General features: G+C 39.9%; 1 protein-coding gene across 2 annotated transcripts in view; it reads left to right on the forward strand.

Annotated features, from left to right (window-relative positions):
* Positions 1-24,714, forward strand: part of LOC121655127 (adhesion G protein-coupled receptor A3) — a 204,533-nt gene extending 179,819 nt beyond the window's left edge. For both annotated transcript variants that reach the window (XM_042009561.1, XM_042009562.1), the window contains exons 18-19: positions 20,039-20,134; positions 22,932-24,714. In XM_042009561.1, the coding sequence (XP_041865495.1) occupies positions 20,039-20,134; positions 22,932-24,345 (1,510 nt within the window). In that variant the 3' untranslated portion in view covers positions 24,346-24,714. The remainder of the gene's footprint in view (positions 1-20,038; positions 20,135-22,931) is intronic.
* Positions 24,715-27,706: the final 2,992 nt, after the last annotated feature.

Below are 27,706 nucleotides of genomic sequence, written 5' to 3' on the forward strand. Positions count from 1 at the left end.
CTCAATGCATTTACCAAGAGCCTGTATGGGGCCTCGGTCTCCTGGTGACATTGTAATATATAGCTATGTGTCATCTGCATAGCTATGGTAACTAATGTTGTTTTTCTTTATGACCTGTGCCAGTGGGAGCACGTAGATGTTAAACAGAAGAGGCCCCGGGGTGGAACCTTGGGGAACTCCATATGTAATTCTTGTCTGCTCAGATGTAAAATTACCTATTAATATAAAGTACTTTTTATTCTCTAAATAAGATTTAAACCAGTATAGTGCAGTACCAGAGAGGCCCACCCAGTTCTCCAGTTGTTTAAGCAATATATTGTGGTCAACTGTATCAAATGCAGCACTGAGGTCCAGTAAGACTGACACTGACATTTTTCCAACGTCTGTATTCAAACATATGTCATTAATGACTTGGTCAGAGCAGTCTCAGTGCTGTGGTGCTGTCTAAAACCTGACTGGAAGACATCGTAGCAGTTGTTTTGTGTTAAAAAGTTGATGAAAAACGGCTTTTTCGATTATCTTACTTAGAAAAGGAAGATTTGAGATCGGCCTGTAGTTGCTCATTTGTGTCTTCTCTAGATTGTCCCTTTTTAGGAGAGGTTTGATTACAGCTGTTTTTAGAAGTTCTGGGAAGACGCCGGAAATTAAAGACAAGTTCACAATCTGTAACAGATCCGACTCCAGAGTCTTTGAGACCTTTTTGAAGAAACCTGTGGGCAGGATGTCCAAACAGCAAGAGGAGGAGCTCAGCTGACATAAAATGTCGCCCAGATCTTTGCTGTTAACGAGATTAAACTGTGTCATGGTGCTTAAACTGGTTTTCAATGGACACGGTATGTCTGTTGAACCTGCTGTTGATGAACAAACTGCTTGTCTGAAATTCTGGATTTTTTCAGTGAAAAATTTGGCAAACTCATTGCAGGCCTTGGTGGAATAAAGTTCAGGTGCTACTGACACAGGAGGGTTTGTTAACCTGTCAACAATAGCAAATAAGACCCGAGCATTATGATAGTTTTTGCTAATAATGTCAGAGAAATAGGACTTTCTTGCATTCCTTAGTTGTAAATTGTAAGAGTTTCTCTTTAAACATGTCATGATGAACCTGTAGATTTGTTTTTCTCCATCTATGCTCGGCTTTCCGACACTCTTTTTTCATGCTTCACCAGTGTGGAATTTCTTCATGGAGATTTTTCTTTCCAGAGACAACCTTCACCTTAATAGGAGCAATAGCATCCATAATATTTAACATTTTAGCATTAAAACTAGCAACAAGATCATTGGCTGAACCCCCTGATAGGGCAGATGTTAAAGAGAAGATCTGGTTAAACATTCCACTCGTGTTTTCAGTTATCATTTTGTGATGACCTCTGTTGAGACATTTGTGTGAACAGGAACTGTACACTCAAAGAAAACACAATAATGATCAAACAGGCCCACATCACGCACAGTAACCATGGAAACATCCAAACCCTTGGAAATCACTAAGTCTGGAGTGTGTCCTTTAATGTGTGTGGGCTCTGTTATATGCTGAGACAGCCCAAAGTTCTCCAGACTGTTAACCAGATCTTTAGTCGCTTTGTCCTGAGGATTTTCTACATGGATGTTAAAATCGCCAACAATAATTACACAGTCAAAATCCAAACAGATTGTAGCCAGCGGTTCACTAAACTCTTCATAAAATGCTGCGCAGTGCCCTGGTGGTCTATAAAAATTTAGATAAATTATATTATAATAAGCTTTCAACTGATGAGCCACGTATTCAAAAGAAGTAAAACTTCCAAGAGATAACTGCTTACACTTAAATGATTCATTAAATAAAACTGCAACCCCACCTCCTCTCCTGTTCAGTCTGACCTCACTGACAAAACTAAAGTTGGGAGGGATTGATTCTATAAGAGTGGCTGTGTCGTTATCTTGGTTTAACCAGGTTTCAGTTAAAAACATAAATCAAGGTTGTACTCCGTTATAAAATCATTAATTAAAAATGATTTCCCTACTAATGACCTAACATTTAATAAAGCTAACTTGATGGGTTTAGAATTGTTTACTCTATGTTTGGGGGCATGCTGTGGCTCACATGGTATGTTAACTCTACTTGGAAACCTTTTAGAAAGCAGCTCTCTGAGTTCTGACCGAGCTGCATTTCTCCTTCTGTTGCCAAACAGTACAGATATTTTTTAACCTACTAATAAACAGGGGTCCAGCTGGACCTGGGAAAAATCATGACTGCTGTTATCTATGCAGCCTGGACCCTCCACACATCATACATCCGAAACATAAAGCTGTCATGGTGGCACAGGAGGGGCTGGGTGCCCCTCCTACTGATAGTTAACAGCTCGCTGGCATCAGGCATTTTTCCCAAGTCACTAAAGATAGCTGCTATTAAGCCACTCCTAAAGAAAAGGACTCTAGACGCCTCTATAATGAACAACTATAGACCTGTCTCTAACCTCTCTTTTATTTCCAAGATTATTGAAAAATTTGTATTTCACGAGCTTAATGACTTTTTAAATGAAAGTGGAAATCTTGATAAATTTCAGTCCGGCTTCCGACCTCATCACAGCACTGAAACAGTTCTGGTCAAAGTGTTAAATGACATTAGGTTGAATACTGATTCTGGTCAAGTATCAGTCCTGGTTCTGTTGGATCTCAGTGCTGCGTTTGATACTGTAGATCACAGAATCCTGTTGCACAGGCTGGAAAACTGGGTTGGACTTTCTGGAGTGGTCCTTAACTGGTTCAGGTCCTATTTAGAAGGCCGGAGTTATTTTGTTACGATCGGCAGCTATGAATCCGAGCAAGTGGCCATGACTTGTGGAGTCCCCCAGGGGTCAGTCCTTGGACCTCTTCTGTTCAACTTGTATATGCTCCCTTTGGGTAAAATATTACAGAACTATAGCATTAGTTATCAAAGTTATGCAGATGATACACAACTTTATGTGTCTCTGTCACCAGATGACTGCAGTCCAACAGACTTAATGTGTCAGTGTCTGGAGCAAATAAACACCTGGATGAAGGAGAATTTTCTAAAATTAAATGAAGACCAAACTGAGATTATTCTGTTTGGTAGCAAAGAGAAGAGGGTCAGCATTGGCAAACACCTGGAGACTCGGGCTCTTAAAATCGCCAACCAAGTTCATAACCTGGGAGTGTTGATAAACTCAGATCTGACTTTCAGCAGCCACATCAAAGCTGTCACTAAGACTGCTTTTTACCAGCTCAACAACAACATGAAAACATCAACAGAATTAAAAGTTTAGTCTCCCAGAAAGACCAGGAGAAACTCATCCATGCATTCATCTCCAGTAGGCTGGATTACTGTAATGGTCTTTTAACAGGACTTCCTAAAAAGAGCATTAAAATATCTGCAGCTCATCCAGAACGCTGCTGCTAGAGTTTTTAACCAGGACTAAGAGATCTGAACACATCACACCAGTTTTGAAATCTTTACACTGGCTTCCTGTCAGTCACAGAATAGATTTTAAAACCCTTCTGCTTGTTTACAAATCCCAGAATGGTTTAGGCCCAGAATACATCTGTGATATGTTCAGAGAATATAAACCTAGCAGAGCTCTTAGATCCAAAGACTCTGGTCAACTAGTCCAGAAGCAGCATTTAGCTGTTATGCTGCAAAACAAATGGAACAAACTGTCCGTGGAGATTAAACTTTCCCCAAATGTAGACATTTTTAAATCCAGGTTAAAAACATTTCTTTTCTCATGCGCCTATGCATGAAATCTGCATGGTAACTTTTTTTAACTTATCTTGCTTTTAATCATTTTAATGTAATTTATTATTTTATTGTGATTATGTGTTGATGCCTTTTACTATTCTAAATATCTGTAATGTCTTTGTTTTATGTAAAGCACTTTGAATTGTCCTGTACATGAAATGTGCTGTACAAACAAACTGCCTTGCCCTTGCCTTGCCTTTAGCTACTTTTTGTCCCCGGTTTATGGGGGACAAAAGCATACTGGGGCATGAGGTTAGTTTGGTCGCAATAGTGACCAGCTGCTTCATCTGGGAAGTGAAGTCCAGGAGGGATGGGGAGGATGGGGAGAGGGAGGGTGACTTGGATGGAGTATGATGAGATGAAGGTGGTGGGTCCTTGTTGAGAGCTTTGGGGCTTTCTTCAGGAGGGGGCTGAGGTGGTTTTTTCTTAAGGTTTCCTCTAGGCTCTGTCTTATCATGTTGTTTTGGTCTCTCTTGTCTGTTGTCCTTGTCCAAGGGAACAGAGTGTCTGTTCAGAAAATAAAACAGGTTGGAGGCGAACAGCTTCACTCCTGACCTGTTCAGGCAGAATCCATCCGTCTTAAAAAAGTGCCTGCGGTCCCAGAAGAAGTTGAAGTTGTCTATGAAATGAACTGGATATGTGGTACATACAGCCGACAGCCATGCATTTAGACTAAACAGCCTACTGAATCTTTCCATTCCTCCTCCGATGGTAGGGAGAGGGCCACTGATGAATATCCGGGCATCCAGACAGCTGATCGTATCCAGCAGTTCAGTAAAATCCTGCTATAGCACCTCAGATTGTTGTTTCACATCATTCGACCCCACATGCAGGATGAGGTTTTCCACAGTTGGGTGTGCCGCCACAATTTGCGTAATATATGCCTCTCACATCTGATACCATATCCTTGGGAAAGCACAGTACTTTTGTACGTTTTCCACACACATTTCTAACGTCTTTCACACCGAAGTCACCAACAATCAGTCTGAGGCCCAGCCGTTTGCTTTTCTTGTCGCCTTTTACTTTCTGATTTCTTTTTTGGTCTAACCTCGGTGTGTAGGGAGATTTCATTCCGATCATCAGATGTAGTTCCAGAGTCCTGCAGCAGTGGAGCAAACCCGTTGTGTATTTGCATGTCCAGTTGTTGTGGAGAGGATTTGTTAGTTTTCCTTCTGATGACTGGCCATGACTGGGTCTTGCTAATGAGAGGGGTTGAGGATGTGCTTGGTCTGGATGGTAGAGCAGGCCAGCCGGTTGCATCGCTAATCTCAGCAGACTGGGCTCTGCCTGTTACTCGTCCTCCCATTTCCCTGTGAGATGATTTACTCTTTGGCATTTCTCCAAGAGCATTCTAGGGAGGACTATCAGTGAAAGAGTTATTAGCTCGTACACTGTCCTCCTTTTTGTTGTTGGTTGGTTGTCCTCTGATAATGCCCTCTTGTGCATCTTTGATAATTCAGCCATAGTGTACGTTCAGAACTGCCAATGCGTTGTCACCATGTGACAAGTTGGCAAAGCAAAACTCAGCTGTAAAGTGACGCAGCATCCAAGAAGACGATTTCTCAGCCTCGGGATGCTGTTGGCAAAGACAGCTCCAGAAATGTGGATGGGGAATTATACGAGAAATTCACATAGTTTAGTTTGGTTTGGTTTTTTTCACACTTCACAAGCAAGTTCTTTGTCCTCCATATTCAGCAAACTGTAGTGTAGCCTCCTTTCAGGGATGGACTGGGAAGAAGTCTGGGCCCTGGCATTTTGGCCCAGAATGGCCCATATGTGATCATACTCGCTACAAATCTGTGCTCTCTGAAATGTGTATAGCAACTGTGCAACTCCTTGAAAAGCCCACTAAAACCATGCAGTGAGTTTGCAGGAATCAGTGAGATTGGACACATTTAAAAATTCTAGAAAGCTCAATTTGTTAATTAAAGCATCTATACTCCAGCAGTGTGCAGCATTTATCCTAATGTGTATTTGAGGGAGAAATGAAATAGAAAGAACAGACATGAGGAAAGATGAATCAGATAAAAACTGTCCACAAACATCATGTCTGTGTTTGCTGCCTGCTCTTCCTCTTCCTCACAGGCTGTCTCCTCTGATGTTATCTCAACCATGTTCAACAAGAGATTAAATGGAAATCTTTTTTTAACATACTGATGCAGGCAGGTCCAGAAATATTGAATTCTCTGATAGAGACAAATAACTCTAGCAGTATAACATATGGACAAAAATGTCAGTTAACAATCTTAAAAAAAGTGTTTTATGTCTGTATATTGTCCATAAACACTGCAATGGACTGGTGAGCTGTCCAGGGTGTACCCTGCTTCTCACCTGTTAAATGCTGGGTTAGGCTCAGCAACCCTTAATGGATGAAGCGGTACAGATGATGAATTAATGAATGTCCATAAACACCCACACAGAAGCTGACTCTTAACACATTTTGACCAAAAATTTTGACCATCTGACTAACAGCCTACAAGAAATAAAAAATAATGTTCTTACTTTTATAAGATGAATTAGTTCAGGAAGACATGAAAGAACTAAATTTAAGACCTGCTGTTTTACCCAGTGAACATGACCAGTTAACCAGCTGTTCTGCTGGAAACAACATCAACTAATCTTATTAATCAAATCAAATCATGTTATTTTATTTATATAACACTTTTCATTCCAAAGAAAGCAGCTGTGTAAAAGTTACAAAAACAAATAAATAAAAATAAATTTTTGCTAATTAAAAACAAGCTTCACATACCCAAGCATGTAACTTAACCTAATTAAAAACGCACCTAATCATTCATTATCTCTTAAACACTCATACACAAAGCTTATACACCCCACCCCCAAAACAAAAAACTCCCTAATATCTGGCTTGACACTACTGTGAGAAAGCGATCCATCCACACTGGGAGCCCCCCACCCAAGACCACAGAGGCGGCCACCACAGGAGCCGCCCAGATCATAGCGACCATAGGGCTGTAGTTCAGGTCTCCCCAACCACCCAGATCAGGACGATCACCATGGCAACAACCATGCAGACCGAGCAGGCATGTGTCCCTGGCTTGGAGGATACCCATAATGAAAACACTGGGGTTAATAAAAAAGTAAAAACAAAGGAAATAAACCTAGAAGCAATAAGAACAAATAAGAGCAACAGGTATAAAAGTATAAAATAAGATTAAAAAACAATAGAAATAAAAATACATAAAAACAGTACACAGAAAACAAAATAAACTGATTGTGTTAAAAGAAAAGCACATAAAAGGGAAAAATATTGATTTAAAGATTAAATAATAAAATAAAATACAACCTCTTTAATTAAATTAATTTCATAAGACATTAAATTAAAAACCCAGGCTAAACGATCGGTCTTGAGTCTGGTTTTAACCGATTCAGCCACCTTCAGGTCCTCTGTTCCACAGATAAACACTATAAAAGGGCTCACTGTTAGACTTTGTATCAGTGTAACAACGCAAACTATCGTGGCACTTAAACAGCTGTTTTTATGATGTGTCATTACTTCGTCTTAACTTTGTAAACAGCTAGCATGTCCACCACTAAGGCTCAGGTTTACTGGGTCTTTTGACTCAGAACACAAACTCAGTGATGTGAAATCAGCACAACTTGCCACAGCTTCCACCATCATCATCATCATCATCATCCACCACAGCTGATAAAGGCAAACATGTCAATTATTTTTGATGATTCTGACCTGGAGTCAGTAAAGAAAAGAACCAATGTGGTGCAGATCAATGTGTTTCATGGGTCATTGGTAAGGAAAGAAAATTCTCTGCTGACTATTTGTACGTATAAAGACGTATGAAAAGACCAGAGTGAAAGGTGAAAGTGTTTAATTTTAGCCCAGCACTGGGCTGCAGATCTACTGAGTCTGGTAGACAAGTCAGACCAATACATAAAAGGTGTTGGCCCAAAAGGCATGTCAACCCACTGGGTCCAGCATCTTAGAATTTGTACTTGCACGCCTCCATGTAACATGTAACTCTTCCGAATGTGGTTGTATCCACGTTGACTCTAAGAGCTCTAAGGTTTATTTGTGCAAAATCAAAGCTTTATGCACAACTTTGTTTTTTCTTTTCTTTTTTTTTTTCCTCAGTATGATAAATTGCCAGCCGTTTGAAAAAAACCATTAGAAGAAGCAGTGGAATGATTTATTAATTGAAGATATTTTCAAATCCCTTGCCAGGCGCACAGGCGTCCACCTTTTATCTACTTTTATCAGAAGGCTTTTAAGGCTTTCTATCTGAAGGTCCTGGAGAGCTCTTTAGATCTTGGCATGATGGCGCCTCATACTTTAACAGGAGTTAATAAGAGCACCAGTCACAGGTTTAAATAAAGAAGTTTTTACCAGTCAGTCCACGAAAGACTCTAATCAGCTATCCGGAGGCCCTGATTGCAGTTTTATAAATTTGTTTCTGTGATATATGTAAATCAGCGTTATCAGTAAACACTGTTTCAAAGACATCAAAAGCCTACAGTTTCCCTTCACTTGCTCTTTCACACAAATATGTGTGCAGATGTTTGTGCACTCAGTTTTATGTTTGAGCCCTGCATGCTTGTGTCTGATTCCTGCCTGTTCTCGGGTATTTTCTGGCTCGTGTTTTGTTTAGAGGGCAGCTATAGCTTTATACAGATGAGTTATTGCATCGTTTATCTGCAGAGACATCCACAGCTAGTTGGCATGCTTTCAAGCCCCTGGCTTTGTTCACACTGTAGTGAGATAGCTTTCAGTGCTCCTGTACACACCGTTTGGCTCTGCTTGTGAATTCCACTTATGCTCATGGTAATGTCTCAGATTTTTAATGGTAATTATTTAAATAATGTGAAAATTTAGCCGATGCTCGTCGGATATTAAAGGAGTTCCTGAACTGAAGCCTGTTTAGCTGGGTGACATTCAAGTTGCAAACTACAGCTTATTTAAGGCTGACAAGCTGTTAGGCCAAATAACTGTTAAATGTCATTTGTCAGTATTGTTCAATAAAGCTTCATCCGACTTTGATTGCTCATGCAATTCTTTCCAGATGCGTTTGAAAGTTCAAAGAAAGTGTAACTTTTTCCTCTGGGGACTGATAGTCGGCTGTTTGCTGTAATTGTTGTGAGCATTGCTTTCACCATTTACAGTGCATCTGTAAGCTTTAGATGATCACTACCACTCAGCTAGGTGTACTGAAAAGACATAGTCTTGAATTTCCCTCGGGATCAATAAAGTATCTATCTATCTACCTATCTATCTATCTATCTATCTAGTACTTATATGCCTGTAAAAATACACCTTTTTTTTCTTGTGTTCAGAAGAGTAAGCATCCAAACTGTGTTACAAACTGCTGTGCTTCTGATCTGATTAGCACCTTTACACTGCATGAATTCTATTTAGCAAGTGAGCAGGAAGTCACAGTAGTTAACTCAAAGTAATAGATGAGCACTTATAGTAATTAGCCACATTCTTCATTAAAAAAAAATTGTGTGCGAGTAATGAATTAGTTAAGTAGTTAAGATAATTATCTTTGCTGCTAAACTAATTTGATCCTTTTTGTTGAGCAGTGATGTGAACAAATTGTCATATCGCCACATTTTAAGCTGACATGGCAAAACAACTATCACTACTTCTTCATGCAGCTATGAAAGGGTAAACTTCATATTTTGGCCACCTAAAGGAGACAAGTATGCTTGTATATTTCCAGAGCTGCATGGGTGTCAGCCCCTCAATTTATCAGCTTTAACCAGGGGCGGTGGGTGGCTCTCGGGTTTGATTGCAGTTGTTTGTTTTCTACCTTTTGTTTACCTCTCCCCTTTTCTATCTTTTCACTTCCTTTTCTCCTCTGTCCAGCTGTTTTCTTCTGCTGTTCCTCTGCTCCGGGCCAGCAATTATAAGCAAAATTGGCAAGAAACATATTTAAAATAAATAAATATATAAACAAACAAACAAAAAAAATCTAGAATAAAAATAATGAACAACCTTTGAGATTCAAGAGGAGCTCTCATATCCAAAAGGCTCCTCTTGGCAAAATAAATTTATTCGTACGATGCCGTGTTGTGTGAAACAACACCGCGTCATTCTGCTGTCACGATGCTCGAGAGGACAAGTTAATTAAAAAAATTTAAAAAAGAAAAATCTTTGGAATAAGGTAGATATCTTTTTACCTTTTTAGCTTTTAAATACAACACTAGTAAGCAAATCTTGTACCTACCAATTATTATACTGCTAAAAAGTAACTGTGGAGTCATTTTTAGACATTTTCCTCTTCACAAAACTACCTGTTGCTCAACAAAACAGCATTAGAAGCAATCCAGGTCTAAAGCTTATAAGTTGCTTTTAGGAAAGCCAAACAGAAAGGCAAACTTTCTAACACCTGAAATTACCTATAAGAATGGACAAACTGTTGAAATGTTTGGTGTAAAGGACGATTTAAATGCTCACAATTGCCTTGAATTCATTTGAAGAAAACAGAACACACCTGGCAACAATTTCTACTCTGTTGTTGTGTTAATTTTTTCCTTAACCTCTTCTTGACTAGGCCTATTTTTCTTCCTCCTATCTGAAATGACATATCTAGAATAAGTGGGGTATATCTTCACAGCTACAAAGGCTGTATGTCTTGGGCTCATACGTTTTCTGAATTCTGTGTCAGAAACAAGTCAGAGTAAATTCACCTGGAACACAGTGAAAAATCTGCATGTTTATCTCCTCATACAAGAAAAGTACATTATTTTTAGTGAATTCCAGAGAATCTTAAGTCAAATTCATTTAAGAATCAGTAAAGTAATGTACAATAAGCACAAGTCAATATCTCAGGAAACCATCAGCTGATGATGATGGACACCTCTGTTAGTCAGGAGAATTCAGGTATAGCTCCCAAACTCACCTCAGAAACACAAGGATCCAGAAAGAAGTGAAGCCCAAGATAGCATATGAAAGGAAGAGTGAATATTTAACTATAAAACTTCCTCCATCTTCATGAAAACTACCATGACTTTCTGGATTCATTTCAAAGACAGAGTCATAGAACATATTAGCAGAGTTGTTTTTTTAAAGTAAAATAAAGGCTTTCTCCAGAAAACAGCAAACAGGAAGACGTAATATATGACTTACTGATTTTTCTACTTATTTATTTGGCTACTCTTTGGTTGCAAGCTCATGTAATTTTTGTCCTACAGTGATCAACAGTTTCTGCTTTGATATATCTTATCTGAGGTTTGCTTGAAGTGGAGAAATTGGCAGAAGCTCTGAAGTGGACAGTGCTGCTCTCATGTTTTTGTTATATTCCCACAGATATATATATATACTGTATGCTGTTTGGGGTTTGAATTGTGTTTTGTTTGGATGACATTGCTTAAAAGAGTCTTTTAACTTAATCAGTTTTGGTGTGATACATGTTAGGATTGGTGCTTCCTAACATGTGCAAAGATCTTCTGTACTGCACATATCTCATGCTGCACTGTACAGGGCGTTTTCGTTGAGAAGAGGTTTAAATCAGTGGCTGGATTTGACATGACATTATGTCCACCTTTTAAGTTGTGTGTATAACATGAAGTGCTTTGTTTCCCCCACTTCAATCACCAGAAGTCTGTGGGCCTACCAGAAATGACAATAAGCGCTACAAGCTTAACAGTTAAAGGTGATGAAGCATCAGGAGTAACTGAATTGCATGTGCAGAAAATGTTTTGGCTCTTTCTTTCTGTTTTACACTTCCTGCTACACTGAAAGGTTTAGTGAGCAGAAAGGAGGGCTGATGATAGTCAAGGAGAAGAAGAGGGGTGGGGAGGCAAATGACTTTAACAACCTGCTACCACCGCATCCTACCAGTGCTGTAACTAATTACTTCAGTCACCCAGGAGGCTGCTGAGCCAGGAGCTTTATCACAAATCTAAATGTATTTAGTCTTTTAGAGGAACACACATATACTGAATTGAATTTCAGCTTTTTTTGTAATCCCCCCCCCGTTTTCCATTTCATCATTTTCTGCTTACTCCCAACATTTGGCATGTTTAAGAGGATCAGCTTTTGGACACATGCGGTGCTTCTCCTTTGCGGTGAGAAGGGTGCTGTGTGAGCTCTTTTGCACTTTGCAGCTGTGCTGCAGGACTGCAGATGCTTCATTGAGAAATTCAGAGGAGAGCAGAGGTACGGAGGCAAACAGAGAACACACCATAACAAATGTATGTTTGTCCTTTTTGATTTTGTTTTCAGATTTAAAGGGTCTTTTCTTCAAAGCTATTTAAATTGCAGGCTGTTTCAGTCGCTTGCATTTCCTTGAACTTAGGAAATATTTTTCAAAATATGGTGTGTTGCTGCACATTAACTTATTTAAGCATGAGGGTTTGCACTTGATATGAACCCCACTGGAATACAAAGATTTACTCTGACTTGCTTCTTATGGGGTAGTTTAGAAGCTTATTGTGACACATGTAGCACTCTCATGGCCGTTTATAGTCGACATGAGCAGACACACCCAGGGGCTGTTGCTTCAAGTGGAAATGGGAAAATCATCTTAAGCTGACTTATAAGGAATAAGAATAACTTTGTTCACAGAAATTTCTTTTCCCTGCAACTTATATTAACAAAGTAAAAAAAAACTTTTCCTAAGTCCAACAGTTCTAATCACTTCACATACTCATTCTTTAACTTTAATTTCTCACTGTCAAAACTAAACTGCAGCTGAACGGTCATGTGTGCAGCCGGCTGCATTTTCATGGAAGCAATGATAAGACTGACTTTCCTGAAAACCAGGAATTAGACTGGAGCAGGTTTAATCTACTTTCATGTAAAATGGTGCATTGATTTCTGTAATATCTCCTCATGATTCATTACCTGCATTATTTTTATGTTGAAAAGTATTTTCCTTTTAAATTAATTAAAAATAATGTAAAATTCTGAGAATTCTGGCTACAAAAATACATATGTTATAGAATGAGCTTCAGATGAGCTGTTGTATGTTTTAATAAATTTTGTAAAATACAACTAAAAGATCAATAGGACACACATTATCAGGAGGTATAAAAACCTCTATAGCACCAGTAATTAATGGAGGTGAAAGAATTGATTCAGTGATCCATGAATAAGCATAAAAAAGTGAATAGCAACCATCAACCAATCGATCAATCCAAACACTGAAGATATCAGTTAAACATTAGTGCAGTAATCATTCATGAGATGGGCTTAAGACAAGATTATTTTTTTAATTATTTATGTAATCAAACATCCTCACTAATTAGAGCAGTGTCATTTTTTCTACTGACCCTGCAAATTGTGCACTTTTTGCATAAAATGCAACTGTACAAATGCACAAGACTTGGTTCTGGAACATGTTTTGTGCGAACCTTGAACGCATCATCTCACCAGTGAAATACCCATGCAGGAGACTGGTGATTGCTAGCTGCATGAATGACAAGTCATTTACAGACACATGGTACCATGAATACCTGTAGATATGTAAAAATACTGGATGACAAGATGAAGCTCTGTATTGTTACCAGAAGAGAAATATTGATCTGAAGCAAACTGCCAATGTCACCCTAAAGTTTCTATAGATGAAAGAAAAAGGGAAAACTTTGACCTGCCATGATTTGTTTCCTGTCTTGAATCCAGCAGAAATTTTATGATAAATAAAACTTGTGCAGGCACGTAGATATGAACTATAAACTGTAGAATATTTTAATTTTATAACTGATTTAATTATTTATTTAGTTTAACTTCTTTTAGAAAACAGCTTCTTTCATGCAGCTGTCTGTGCAGCCTGCTGCTTGCTAGGTTCATGTAATAGCAGAGTTAATGTTGTTGTTCATGTTTTTCTCAGTTTGTCTTCTTATAGCACTTATAGAAAATCCACATTAGCTTCACATGTGAAGGACATATAGAAACACGTGGTTTAGAGAACTTTCGTGTGGATCACATCTTGAATACATGTGGTTTTTCTGTAAGGGTGGGGCTCCTGATAACTTGCAAGTGAACCCTGGTGCAGTTCGCTTACAGTGTGAAAGCAAACAGACCATCCAGTGAACCAAAGAGAGGAGTTGACATAGAACACATCGTAGCATGACATGCTGGATAGCTCGCTGCCTCTCCTGCTGTTCATATTAAGATTAAACACCAAGTAAAAACAGAAACTTCAAGACTGCATCATTTTAATGTTGCTGCTTTGTTTACTTGCAGTGAACGAGCCATATTTGGTCCTGGCCAATTAATGAGCCGGTTTTTCTTCTTCTTCCTTCTTGGTCAGTAGTCATTCTGGGGGAATGTTGCCCCTAGTGAGCATTTGCTGTAACTGTGTGATATCGTTCAGGTAGTTGAGTAATGTGCAGTGTGAAAGCAAACCAAACGAAATGAAGATGTGAAATTTTTTGCAGTCCCCAGGCCATTCAAACCGAGTCCCACACTATCTTGGCGTGAATAAAACTTTACAGAAGTGTCAAGTTTCTCTGTCTAGTTTTTTTCTGTTTTGGTTGAACAGTTGTAGTGGTTGCCGTTTGTAGCTGTGTCTTTTTCTTCTTCTTTCTCTTTTTCTCTTCTTTTCACACTCTACTTTCCCTTGTTATGTCCATCATTAAAATATTACTTCCAAACTAAAGAATAATAATCAAGTATTAAGTGGGGAGCCTTACTGTCTCTGTTAAGCTCACCTCAGCAAAGCAAATTCATTGCAGCACAACAAAGCAGCCAGACCATTTTTCTGTTCTCATGATGCTGAATAAGACCAGTTATGAAAAAAAAACAAACAAAAAACAAAAGACAAAAGCCCAAAACCCAAAACGGAGGCAATATTGTACAGTGTGATCCACACAGTATATCGTTTGGATGGAAACTGAGATGCTTTCAGTCACAGGGGCATCCACATTTTGTTGTCGATCATTGTCTATGAACTGCAAAAGACCTGGAGTCACTGCGCAGCATCAGCAAGATGCCACCATGTTGCTGCGTTTTTGTTTTCTCTTCCTCCAGGGATGCAGCTTAGCCATAGAGGGCAGATACAGGAAGGTGTAGCTCTGCTTTAGTCCAGCACTGTGAATGTCCTTGTGCTCTACCACCTGACACTAATATCTGTAACAAATCTGTAAAGGAGTGATATCACACGTCTGACATTATTAATACTGAATTCTGTACAGTAATATGATTCTGAAGAGGCACGGAAAGTCTTTGTGGATAAGGACTCGGAGTGATAAGGATCCCCTCTTCAACCTATAATCGACAGCTTCCTTGCAAAGCAAATCCTCTGACACCTGCGTGAATGAGGGGGGTTTAATGTGGAACGTTCCAGAGGCTCTCCCATCATGCACTGCTTGTGAATGAGATAATTTGTCTGGGGGCAGGCGTGGGGTGGGGTGGGGTGGGGTGGGGGAGGGGAGGATTGTGTGGCGCAGCAGTGGAGTTGATCCACAGTGATTGACTGTAATGCTCCCCATCAGACAGGCTCATGCAATGAGACTTAGCAGCTGGAGACAAATCAATTTCTTCCTCCCTCCCAACAGCCGTCCTGGTCCTCCTCATCCAGTTCTCTTCCCATCCTTCCTCTCTGACGGCATTTGATCACATATCCAGTCGACCGGCACGCTGACCTTTGTCAGATATCTGCCACAGTGTGTTGGACCACACACACCTTAAACACCTCCATGCTTGCTATTAATCGCCTGTCATTGGATGTGATGGGTGCGGATCTTTTCTCCAGCGTCGAGTTTTAGCTTCCCTTCCTGTGCAGAATCACCAGCATCTGTTAAATGTCACCAACAGCTTCTCCCTTCATAAGTCAAATATAATAACTTCAAACAGGCAGAAAATTTTACACTTTAAATCACAGAATTAGGTAAAGGTAAAATAACACCATATTATACCGTGGACTGGATTTAGATCATAAAGAAGAGCTACTTTTAGACAAGAGGAAAGGGAAATGAAAAAATAAAATAGCAGAATGAAGAATATCTTTCAATAAATTTTACAAAATGGCCCATTACCAATGAAATGAGAGCTCTGTTATAGGCTGTTACATGTAGCTGTTGATCAAGTGTTAAATGGAAAGACTGATTTCACCCCAATGAGTCCATTAAATATGATCAGCAGCTGATTATCTCGGCTTAGCACAAAGATCGGAAATGGGTCTGAAAGCTCGTCTGGCTTTACCCGACCAGGAAACAGTGTGGCTTATAAACCAGTTCTAGATCAGTGTAGGTGGTTCATGAGCAGCAGTCATCTCTGTAAATGTCATCAGGATCACCTTAAAGAAGTTTTAAATTAGTTCAAGTCAAGAAATGAGCTTGAAGGTCAATGCCTTTAGTTTTTGTTTTATGTTTAGATGATCCCACACTGCTTCAATAATGTTGGGGTCCAGGCTCTGGGGACGATTCATCCTTCCATCAGACCTGTTGCTGCTGATTTTCAGCCCAGTTATTGTGTCATTTGCTATACCGTGGCCTTTTTTCCCTGTTTCCTTATGAATGGCTTCTTGACAGCCTGTGGAGATAGATCAGATGCATTTTTTTAGGCCTGATTTTCCTTCTTCTATCCACTATAGACACAGACACAGTTCTGGTTCTGGCACCGACTCTATTCTCAAGTCTCAGAACCTCAGTGCTTTCTGACTTAGGGGCTTAGGTCAGGCTCCATTATAACCAGATGGTTTACTAAAATGAATAATAAGCTATGTTCAGATGACAATGAATAAGAGGTTAGCATGTCAACATGAGCTTACATAATTTTTCTACTAAAATTTATATTGTTTCCAGGCAACACAACACAGTGACATCCAGGTTTACGCTAAAATGAATGAATGATTTTAGTGTTGATCGACATCCGTTCATCAATCATCCATCTGTAGTCCATCCATCTGTCTGTCTCTAGTCAACCTGCTGCCTTCATCTGTGGAAGACCCTGGTGGGGGAGGTCATACCTGGTCGACTTCCTCGGTTGTATAGTGGCTGTTGCTGTCCAGTTTATCAGGCATTCTTTTTGTTTTAACTTTATTGAAACACGGCATGCAATACTACGAAACACTGACAGCCAGAAATGCTCTTGCATTCAGCTTCGTCTTTCTTTTTGTACTTTATTGAAACGTGAGTAACACAGTGGTATAGGGTTTGGGTGAATGCAGCCTTTGCGATTGGGAAACACAGTTCCCACAGTGATTCTGAACCAACTTTATTTTTTTCGTGTGTGAACGTGCCGGCTGGTTTAAAATTTGGTTCGGGAACCAGCACTGTACCAGTGTGCAGCCCAATGCACAATATGCACAATATGTTGAGAATATGTTGCAAAGTTTTTAGCTAAGCGCTCTTCGAAGAATCACCTTGTTCTTGTCAAACTGTGTTATCTTTGGCATTTTTCACCAAATAAATGAGAACAAATGATGTGCCTTTACAAAAGGCAACAAAGAGCTCAAAGATACAATTTACAGTTGGATCTTTGCTAAGTTGCCTGTTATGTGTAGACACAACACTAGAAGCCAGATCTCTGTTCCTGTTAGAGGGTATTCAGTCCTTCACTATTGCACTTTAAGCTGAACAAGACAGTTGTGTCCTGCTACACCCAGAAGTCTTTGCTCTGCGAAGCTGGAAATGACCATCATTTGTCCCTAGCTGTCCTATGTATATCCTGGACCAGGTCCAGCGAGAGGATGATGCCTCATCCCAAAGCAGAGGACAGTGCATGAGCAGAAGAACAAGGGCGGGAGTGGTTTTCAGTGAATAGCATCTGTCTAAAAGCCACTTCAGGTTCTATTTATATCAGATGATTGCAGCTTCTAAACTCACTCAAAAGCACAGCTCTGCATGCGCTGCCATTTGGACAAAGACCTTCTTCACTGGATTGGCCAAGAAATTAATATATGTGTGCTAAAGCTGGAGAAACAGTGTGTGTTTATGCCAAAGTGAGTTCACTAGCAAGACTTTTAAAGTGATGCATCATCTTTTTGAGTAAAACGGGGATGGCAGTTAGACTGAAATAGTCACACATACTAGACAGAGAATCTGCATGTGTTTTTCATGGGAACAGGTTTCGGAAATACAAGCAGTCGTTCTGAGTGGGGATATGTGGGAATGATGGTAATAAAGCACTTGGCACTTTAACATCCACCAGTTCTTCTCATTTATGCTTATCTAGCTGACGGGTGTGTAAATGGCTTTCTGCTGGAGAAGGGTCCCCTGGGGGAACCATTCCATTCTGAGACAGTGACAGCCCAGTATTACCGCCACCTTCGCCCCTCTTCTTCTCACTGACCAGCTCAGACAAACATCTTGATTGTAATTGAATTCTTTTGGACGGCTGCAGTGTGACGGAGGAAAGATTGTTAAGAGGAGAGGAAAGGGACATAGAGCAGAGGAAACAGAGGGTGACGATGGAGGGAGATGGAGTGGTCGAAAGGTTACAGTATTGTGACAGAGGTTGAGATTGAACAGGACGAAAGAGGAAATAGCATAGTGGTATGTAGGAAAGTGGATGACAGGAAAGAGAGTGAGGACAAGGACAGTGCAGAGCGGGATCTGTTGGGGAGGAGATTTGTGTCTGCAAGGATTTTTATAAAACTTCACTTCCTATGATGCAAGCATTATAGTTTACTTAGAGGCCTGCATGAGGACAAAATAATGTTATAGTAGGTCATATGCTCATATATGTAGGGTCAAAATCAACTTTTATTATTTAAAAGATATCTTCATACTAAGGGTATTTCTCACTCTGGGTAACTAATGCTTTTATTAAAAGCAGGCTGCTCTCCTCTCTGGCCGAGCAAAGAACACAATTAATCAGCTACAGCTAATTAGAAACAGGACAGCTCGAGTACTGACAAAAACCAAAAGGAGAGCAGACATTATTCCCATCTTCGGTCTTTTCACTGGTTGCCTGTTTGTTTTTGTGTAGATTTCATTTTGTATTTCTTTTTTCACCATGTTGTAAGGCATTTAAGTTCTTTCACCAGATAACCTCTCAGAAATTCTCTGTTAGCTGTTTCACAAAGCGGAACAAAAACTTTTGCCAATGTCACTTTCAGCTGTTCTTCAGCAAATTCTTCTGTTTTTCTGAGTTCATTAGATACTTCAAAGTTCCGTAATCATGCCTTGAACTGAAAGAAATAAGGACAGAATCGAAAGCATAATGAACGTCATCCATATCCTACAGAATGGACTCTTTATCCTTTTACCGTAGACCTACAAATCAGTTTTGTAGTAAATGGCCACTAGCCATGTTTCTGCAGTACCAAAGTTTGAACACTGCAGCCATACTCTCAGGATCTTCGTTTTCAACGTCACTTCTGGTGCTTTTCAAATGTTCCTCATAGACAGGGTTAGCATCCTCTCACAGTACATAGCTTGAACTCTTTGTCCCTCTCTTAATAATTTATGCATCTACAAAGTGGCTGTTATGAAAAATGAGGGTTCTGATACTGCAGTCATGGAGCTGCAGCCTCCTGTCCTGCAGATGCCCTCTGCTCATGGTGGATGTCCTTGTCTTCATTCAGTTTACATAAAAGTGTCATATGAATAGTGCAATTTTCCCCCTTTCACCTTCAGTGTCAAATCCACTCCTTCTGAACTGCCTGTAACAATTCATCTGTTCCAGCTTTATGCTTAATTTCTTATGGACTTCATCATGACGGAAAATACTTATTAAACACTTGAATAAAATGAGCAGTGACACAATGAACCTCTTGGCCATTTCGAGATTAAGCAGAGTTTTCAATCCATCTCAACAGCCTGCCAGCCAGGATGTAGATATAGCTCAGGATGTGTATCCACCTGTTTTCACCATATGGATGATGGAAACACAACAGTACTTGCTGATGCCAAGCAGGATGGGCCACTCGAGTCGTCACACTCCACCAACACTTCCTCTTGTGTAATTTAAATGCAGCTCAACTCTCCAGTATGCCTTGACTGAAAGTCCGTTTGTTAGGAGAAAATAAATTAATCTAAAATTCACTTTCCTCCTGAGCCGGAGCGAGCAGCAGATGCTGCTGGCTGGTTCATCACGAGACAGGAAGCAGATTTGTTTACATGATGAAATTTACACAACACGTGTACATGTGATTGCACTCTTTGGGCGTGATGACGCCCAAAGAGTGCAATCACAAACACAGTGACAAGCCCACAGCAGTGAGACTAGGTTTTTTTATTTATTTATTTCATTATAGTTGATTTTTTTTCTGAGATGATGAGATTATCTGTCTCCTGTGTAACAAATGACATCTCTTAGCCTCATCTGTGTCTGTGTTTTTGAAATGAAATTAAAAAGCTAAATTCTTATAACACCAAACATTTTCAAACTCTACTCATGCCATCTGATTCTTTCTGTTTCTCCCTCTGTAACCTCAGGTTTTATTTAGTCAGTGGTGGAGTGCCCCTCATCATCTGTGGGGTCACAGCAGCCATCAATATGGACAACTACGGCAGCGGGGAGCAAGCACCATAGTAAGTTCTGCATTTTCTTCTGCTCTGAAGGTGAAATTATACCTTTTGTTGATAGATCGCACCATTCTGTCTCCACTGTGTTTTCCTCTGTAATTGCTCCTACGAATATAGCTTTATAGATGGATAGTTAGCTGGAGTTTAACAGTGCGTTTATCTACATAGATACATACATTCAGAGATCAATGAGTCATTAGCAGCATGGATAAAATATTTATACAGTAATAATTTGTCAAACATACTTCACTATTTAATAAAAAGCAAGAGGAAAGGTTTCATTGCATTTTTTTTTCCTTTGGACAATACTGTTAACAATCAGTGTTGCTGTTTTTATTAAATGGTTAAGATAACAGTTAATATTAAAGTAAAAAAAGTGAAATGGTTGAAACTTGAAACAACAATGGAATAACACTTACTTTTAGCATTACTCCAAATCAAGTTGTAAAGATAGCTTAGACAGGTTTATTTTCATCTTTATTTTCACCTCACAGCAAGAAGGTCGCTGGTTCGAGCCTCGGCTTGAAGGAGGTTCAGACAGTGGCCTTTCTGTGTGGAGTTTGCATGTTCTCCCCGTGTATCTCTCTGGATACACTGGTTTCATCCCACCATCCTAAGACATGCATGATCACTGTAAATTCTCCCTGTGAGTGTGAGTGGTTGTTTGTCTCTGTGTTGGCCCTGCGATGGACTGGTGACCTGTCCAGGGTGGACCCCGCCTTTCACCTGCTAAGTGGTGGGTTGGGCTCCAGCTTACCTGCATCCCTTAATTGTAGATAATGACTAATGAAAATTCATTATTGTGAAAAAATGTTATTTATTATTTATTAAATCTTTATTTATCCAGGTTGAAGTCAGTGTTGCTTTCGTCAGTGATAAATTTATTTCGTTGACAAACCTTTTTTTTCGTGACGATAACGAGACGGTGACGAGCTACAAATGGCTCTCTGATAGAAACGATTCTGTACCTTAATTCAATTTAAAATGGATTAAGAGAAATGCTTTTTCATTTTCAGCATATAGCTGCATTTTTTGACTCATAAATAGAATGAATAATAAAGAATACAAACTGCATTTTCAATTTCTTCTCTAAGACTGCTCATTTAGTAACTTCATTAAAATGATAAAGAAAAGGACATTTAAGATTTAATTTTCCAAACATGCCCTAGCAAATAGGTACCAAAATTCAATTTGAAATGTCAACTTTGAAAATTAAAATGCACTAGCAGAAAGGCTTTTTCATTTTAAGATCATAGCTGCATTATTTGACTCATAAATAAAATTAATAATAGATCATCCAAACTGCATTTTATTTTCAACTTCAAAACTGCTCTTTTTATGATGCAACTAAAAAGAAAACGTAAAGGACATTGCTTTTTCGTTTTCATGTCTGCCCCGCAAAACATGTTGCCAAATTCATTTTGAATTCGCAATCTCGGGTGGCGCAGGACAGTGACATCAGTGGCCGCTCTTCTTCTTCTTATTCTTCTTCTTCAGCCCCAGTCTGATAGAGCTACGCATCTAATATGGTAGAGGGCGGTGTGCATATCTGACACGGGAACATGAGAGAAAAAAAGAGCTTGAAAGTTGTGTTGGTACCACAGACTGTCAGAAATTCTGTTCTTATTTGTGTTCAACCATGATATGCCTGCCAAAAACAACACTGGTTGAAGTCCCATTTGAGATCGACATCTCATTTTCAAGGGCGACTTGGTCAAAAGGTCAGCAGCACATGTCTTAGAATACAGATTGAAAAATGAAAGGACCATAAATTAACAATCAGTAATACATTTATACATAATTAAGAATTTAGAATCAGGTCAGAAACAATTAAAAACACAGACACTGTTCACAATCTTCTCGCTGTCTGGAAAGTAAAAAAGAACGAACGATGTAAAATGAAATGAGTTCAGACATTTTCATTTCAGATTATAATGAGTTCCAGGCTGCAGGCGGCAACGCTGAAAGCTTGTTTCCCAAATTCAGTCAGGACTCTGGGAATTTTAAAGGGTTAAGAACAGATTAGTCGAATTGATTTTTTTTTAAACATTTTTTATTTAATCTTGTCTAATCTTTACTATCTTTGTAATCTTTACTTGTCTTTTACATGATAAAAAATGGTAAAGCTAAGCAAACAGAATGTGGCTGAGAAAAAAATAAAAATGTAGTTTTTGTACTTTAATGTGAATGAAGGTAACTGTGTTAAATCAGAACGTAATATTGTAAATAATTTTCTCCTAAATCAAATTGAAATTGCATTGTGGCAAACACTGACTCAGTATTCATTGAATCGATCTAATAGCAAACCATAATCAAACTTATGATTTAAACCCCGGCTAGAAAGCCAACACGAGGCCACAGCTTTTCTTCTTTCTCCTCCTCCTCGATGTTTGTAAAGGTCTTACAGAAAATGGCTCAATAATGAAGCCAAGCAGCCATGCTTGCACTTCTTCTGCCTTAAACTCAAGATCACTACTTAATTATTCTGTTTTTACGAAGCTCATTGTCATGTAATATATTTTTTTTATCTCTTTAAATAAAGTAATTGGCCTTTTGCTTTCTCAAGGTAACACCTACTATAACTGTTTATTACTCAATAACAAGTTTGTTTTCTCTTTTACAAGATCAAGGTAAGCCTGAAGTGGTTCTAATGTTAGCACCTAATATAATTATTCATTTTTGCATGGTCATGAGGGGTCACGTTTTTCCAAGCATGACCACACATTTTTATTTTTCAACATTTTTGTTTTTTTTTTAAAGATTAGGATTAACTTTCGTGTGTGTATGTGTGTGTGTGTTGCAGCTGCTGGATGGCGTGGGAGCCCAGCTTGGGAGCCTTCTTTGGCCCTGTGGCTTTCATCGTCCTGGTGACATGCATCTACTTCATCTGCACCTTCATCCAGCTACGGCGTCACCCTGAGAAGAAGTACGAGCTGAAGCAGCTGACGGAGGAGCAGCAGAGGCTAGCTGGTGGCGATGTCCCGACCCTCTGCCACCAGGGAACTGAACCTGGAGCCCTGGGAGCCGCACCCAGTGGGAGCCACTGCCCTGCCGGCTGTCCCGGCGTTCCCATCAATCCTGCGCTGCTGGCCAATGAGCACTCCTTTAAAGCTCAGCTACGCACGGCGGCCTTCACCCTTTTCCTGTTCCTGGCCACCTGGACTTTCGGGGCGCTAGCCGTGTCACAGGGCCACTTCCTGGATATGATCTTCAGCTGCCTTTACGGTGCCTTTTCCGTCACCCTTGGCCTCTTCATCCTAATCCATCACTGTGCCAAGCGTGATGATGTCTGGCATTGCTGGTGCTCCTGTTGTCCCGGACGACAAACCAACTCTTGTTCTGGTGCGCACGGGGCAGCTCAAACCCGGCCCAAGGTCAATGTGAATGGAGATACGCCTGGGCACGGTCACAGTCACACCCACTGCCATCATGACTCCCCGTGTCAGGGTAAGGCCCTGATGAGCTGCAGCCACAGCAGTTTAGGTCACTGTAAGCACGCAGCTCTTCCATCCTCACAAAATCACATGACATGTCTGGCGCCAGTGACACCATGCTGTGCCGCCCTGCACAGCCAGCAGCTAATGGAGGAGGAACCCGCGGCTACCCACGTGCTGCTGCACGCTGACGCCGAGGGTTACCGACCGGGGATCCAGTTGCACCCTTGTCTAAAGAGCAGCACTAGGACTAAAGGCCGACACTTCGGCCGCAGAGCGGGGGCTGCTGCTTGTGGAGCAGGGGGGGAGAGAGAGTACGCCTATCACATCCCTTCCAGCGTGGATGGAGGCAGTATGCACAGCTCACACACTGACAGCCCGCACAGCACACACGAGCGCCACACCCACATCTGTCCACATCTGGCCCATGAGGGCCACACATGCCATGCTGGTGCAGCCACCACGCACGAGTCTCTGGTATGCCATAACCCTTGCCACAGGCACATCTGCTGCGCTAAGGCAGACCTTTTCCCCTCTCTGTGTCCAGCAGAGGCAGGAGACACAGGCGTGTTCCTGTGCGGCTGCGGCAAAGTTGCAGAGGAGGACCCCATGGCAACACATCACCATCTGGAGATGCACGCCCCGCGCAGACAATCCTACCCCCAGAACCCGCCCAATCAGAATGGGATTCTAAAAGGGGGCCTGCATGAAGGACTCCTGTACACCTCAGACAGCACAGGGAATATACGCACCGGACCCTGGAAGAATGAAACTACTGTGTAGTGTGGGAAGGAAAAAACAGGGGATGGAGACAGCGTTCCTGCCTCGTCCTGCCAAAACGAATCCTCGCCTCCCTTTTTAGATTAAAAAAGAAAAAAAGAGAATTGAACATTTGAACATCACAATCAGCGTGAGAAAGTTTTATTTTAATGTCCACATGTTTTTATGTGTGCTGTTTTATTGTACAGAATCTGATATGATGCAAGACAGAACAGAATCTTTTCATCACAGTTTGTGAAACGTATATCGCATCATTACCATCAGATGTAACTGAAGATATTTCCACTGTTCCATATTACTACAGACCTGTCTCTCCCTCTCTCTCTCTCTCTCTCTCTCTCTCTCTCTCTCTCTCTTTCTCTCTCTCGCTCTCTCTCTACATATATATATATATATATATATACACACAAGACAATGAATGGTTGTATGTATGAATATGTGTGTTAGTGCTCAAAGGCAAAAGGCTGCAAGATGTTTTTTACACTGAATCTGAAACTACCAATAGTCTACATCTAAAGTGAGCCTCCAGTACTTTAAAAGACTCCTGGCATCCATGTTTTAGATGACTAAACCAGCAATTTTAGACTTCATATGGGTATTTTTTGCCATTCTGTCAAGCAACTGTGAACATCTTCTAGAGATTTTCTAAATAATATTCAAAGATACTGTTGTTTGTCAGTGGTGGGTGGATGTCGGTGAAGTTGTGGAAAAGCTGTAGAAAAAGAGAAATGAAACACAGCGTCTTCTTATCAAGGTTGGTATTGATCGTGATGTCGATATGATGTCTTCACTGTTTATTCTTTTCCTGAAGGGAATCGAATGACGGCACATCAACAGAAGCAGCCAGGCTGTGGTGGATAGGGAGTTGATGTCTATGAGTTGTTTGATCCAGTGCATTTTTGGCACATGGAGACAGGTTAAGTTTTTAATCTGTTCAACTCAGCTTTTGATTATTTATAAAATTAAACATTTAAACATCACAAGAAAAGAAGAGAATGAATTTTGGAAGGTAAGAAAATAAAAAAAAACATAAATAGATGAACAATGAGCAATGTTTACTGTTTCCTCATAAAAGCTTCAGAAACATTTCAACCTCTCCCAGCACTGGCCAAAGTCAGATAACATGCAAACCAGAGCAAATGCAATCCCTTTAGCTTTTAATTCATTTCTGATTTGTCACCTGACAGCTCCAGAGCGTACATATTTGTATTTGGTTTTGTTTTGTTTTACCAATAACAAAAGGATATCCTTGATCCAAACCCCAAAGTTTATTTCACACCTACAAATTAATCTTACTTCACAGCAAATATTTCTAACATTTCCCACCAGTAACCTGCACTTAACAAGACTTTTATCTCAGATTGTCTTTTAATCTGTCCCAGAAAAAGGCACTGTCTTGTTAGAGTAAATTAACTTGTGTCAGGAGAGGCTAAGGTTGACGTATGGATCGTTGTTTTGTTACAGAGAAGGCCACACAGTCTCTGAAGGATTGGTGCTCAGAAGAGAAGGCAAAGAAGTCTCAGTATTGATTTAGAAGCACTTGTGTCTTATATAAATGATGATACTGAGTGTGATGCTTCAGTCCAAACAAGTCATACATTTTAGCAGAAAAGCCAACACTAAAAAAAAAAAAAAAACGAAGTAGCCAAACAGCACATGAAATCACACCACAAACTCTGCTTTAGCCAAACCACATCAGCATGCACACCAGGTCTTAACTCCATCTTGTGCACTCTTGTCTTTGTATATAGAACTGTTTTCTGATTAATTATTTTATATGAGATTTAAGATATTTAAGAATAAGATATGTCTATATGTAAAGTTGTATGGGGAAAAAAACTGACCTCTCAATGTTATTGCTCAGTATCTGAGTTTAGAAATGTCCTCTTTGTTTTCGGATGGCCTTTTTTCTGTTGACTTCATAAAGTATGCAGACTCGCTATGTGTTGTGAGACTTATTCAGTCATATAAGACAGAGACACGCATCACACTTAACATTCGGCCTGTCAAAAAGGAGTTGGTCGCTTCCAGTCGTGTGACAAAGAAAGAACAACCTCTTTCAATTCAGAGGTTTTATGTGTCAGGTCATTAAAAAAGAAAGAAGAAGAAGAAAAAAAAAAAAAAACAAACACGGGATCCTTATTAGGTTTAAAATTTACGTAAAATACAACCTTAGATGAACACATGACATGTTACACCAAGTTAGTATTTAATAATAAAAAAAATGTAGAAGCAAAGTGTAAATAACTTGCAGAACCACCTTGAGTAATAATTGGAAGTAATGGAAGATTTTTGGCCCAGTTTTCTTTAAAATGTTTCAGTTCATTAAGAACATCTGTTGGTCAGGCATGTTGCTGTGTATCATGGCCAAACATCTCCACTTTGCTCTCATTTGTCCAGAAGAGACTTTGCAAACCTAAACCCAGGCTGCCATGTTCTTTTCAAAGAGAAGAGGTTTTCTCCTGCAGCCCTTCCAAGCAAACCATAATTCTTCTGTCTTTTTTAAATTGTGCTGTCATTATTTAATTATGAATACTTTATTACTCAATATTGGGAAATTAACCACTGCATTTTACCCCTCTCTGATTCACAAGAGGCCAGTAGGCTGCCATGTTTAGGAACTGTATGCCTTAATAGAGGCCTACAGTGGTTTACCATTATTTCCAGTCTAGGGATTTGAACCTGGGTCCTCCAGCCCCAAGTCCACCTTTCTAACCATAACCCCCATGCCAACTGGGGCCTGTAAAGATGTAGCTCTTGGACATCTTAATCTTTTGAATTTTGAATCATTTTACTGATCTTGATATTTAAAGACTTGCACTCCTGGAGAAATTGGTGACTGTCTTGAACAAATTTACATTTGCAAATCCTTTTTCTCCCTGTAGAATGATGGACTTCAAAAAGTTTGGAAATTAAATTTCAGCTCCCCAGATTGATTAGTATTAGCAGTTGTTGATTTAAGATGATCGCTGATGTCTTTCCTCCTAGGCATTGTATTATGCCACCAGAATTCTTCAGAGCAGCCAAAATGTCTGTTTTCAAAGAAGTGCTTGCAGTTGTTGAACATCATTTAATAAAGCGTATTTAATGAGCAGCACCTGGCTGCTGCTTACTCTCTTAATTCCTGTGGAAGCATTAAGGATGTGCTTCGTTTTTCATGCACTGCTTCTTCATCTTGGCTCAGTTTTTGTTTAAATACAATGATAAAATGTAATATGTCATGTGTTGTTCAGCTGGGGCCTTTTTAACTTTATTCTAAGACCTGATGAGGACCAGTGGATTTTGTATTATTGTCCTGATAAGTATAACCGAAGACCTGAAAGAAGTTGTCATTTTATTTTCCCATGACTTTCTACAGTATAAG

Source organism: Melanotaenia boesemani, chromosome 16, assembly GCF_017639745.1.
Source record: "Melanotaenia boesemani isolate fMelBoe1 chromosome 16, fMelBoe1.pri, whole genome shotgun sequence".
Taxonomy (NCBI): Eukaryota; Metazoa; Chordata; class Actinopteri; order Atheriniformes; family Melanotaeniidae; genus Melanotaenia; species Melanotaenia boesemani.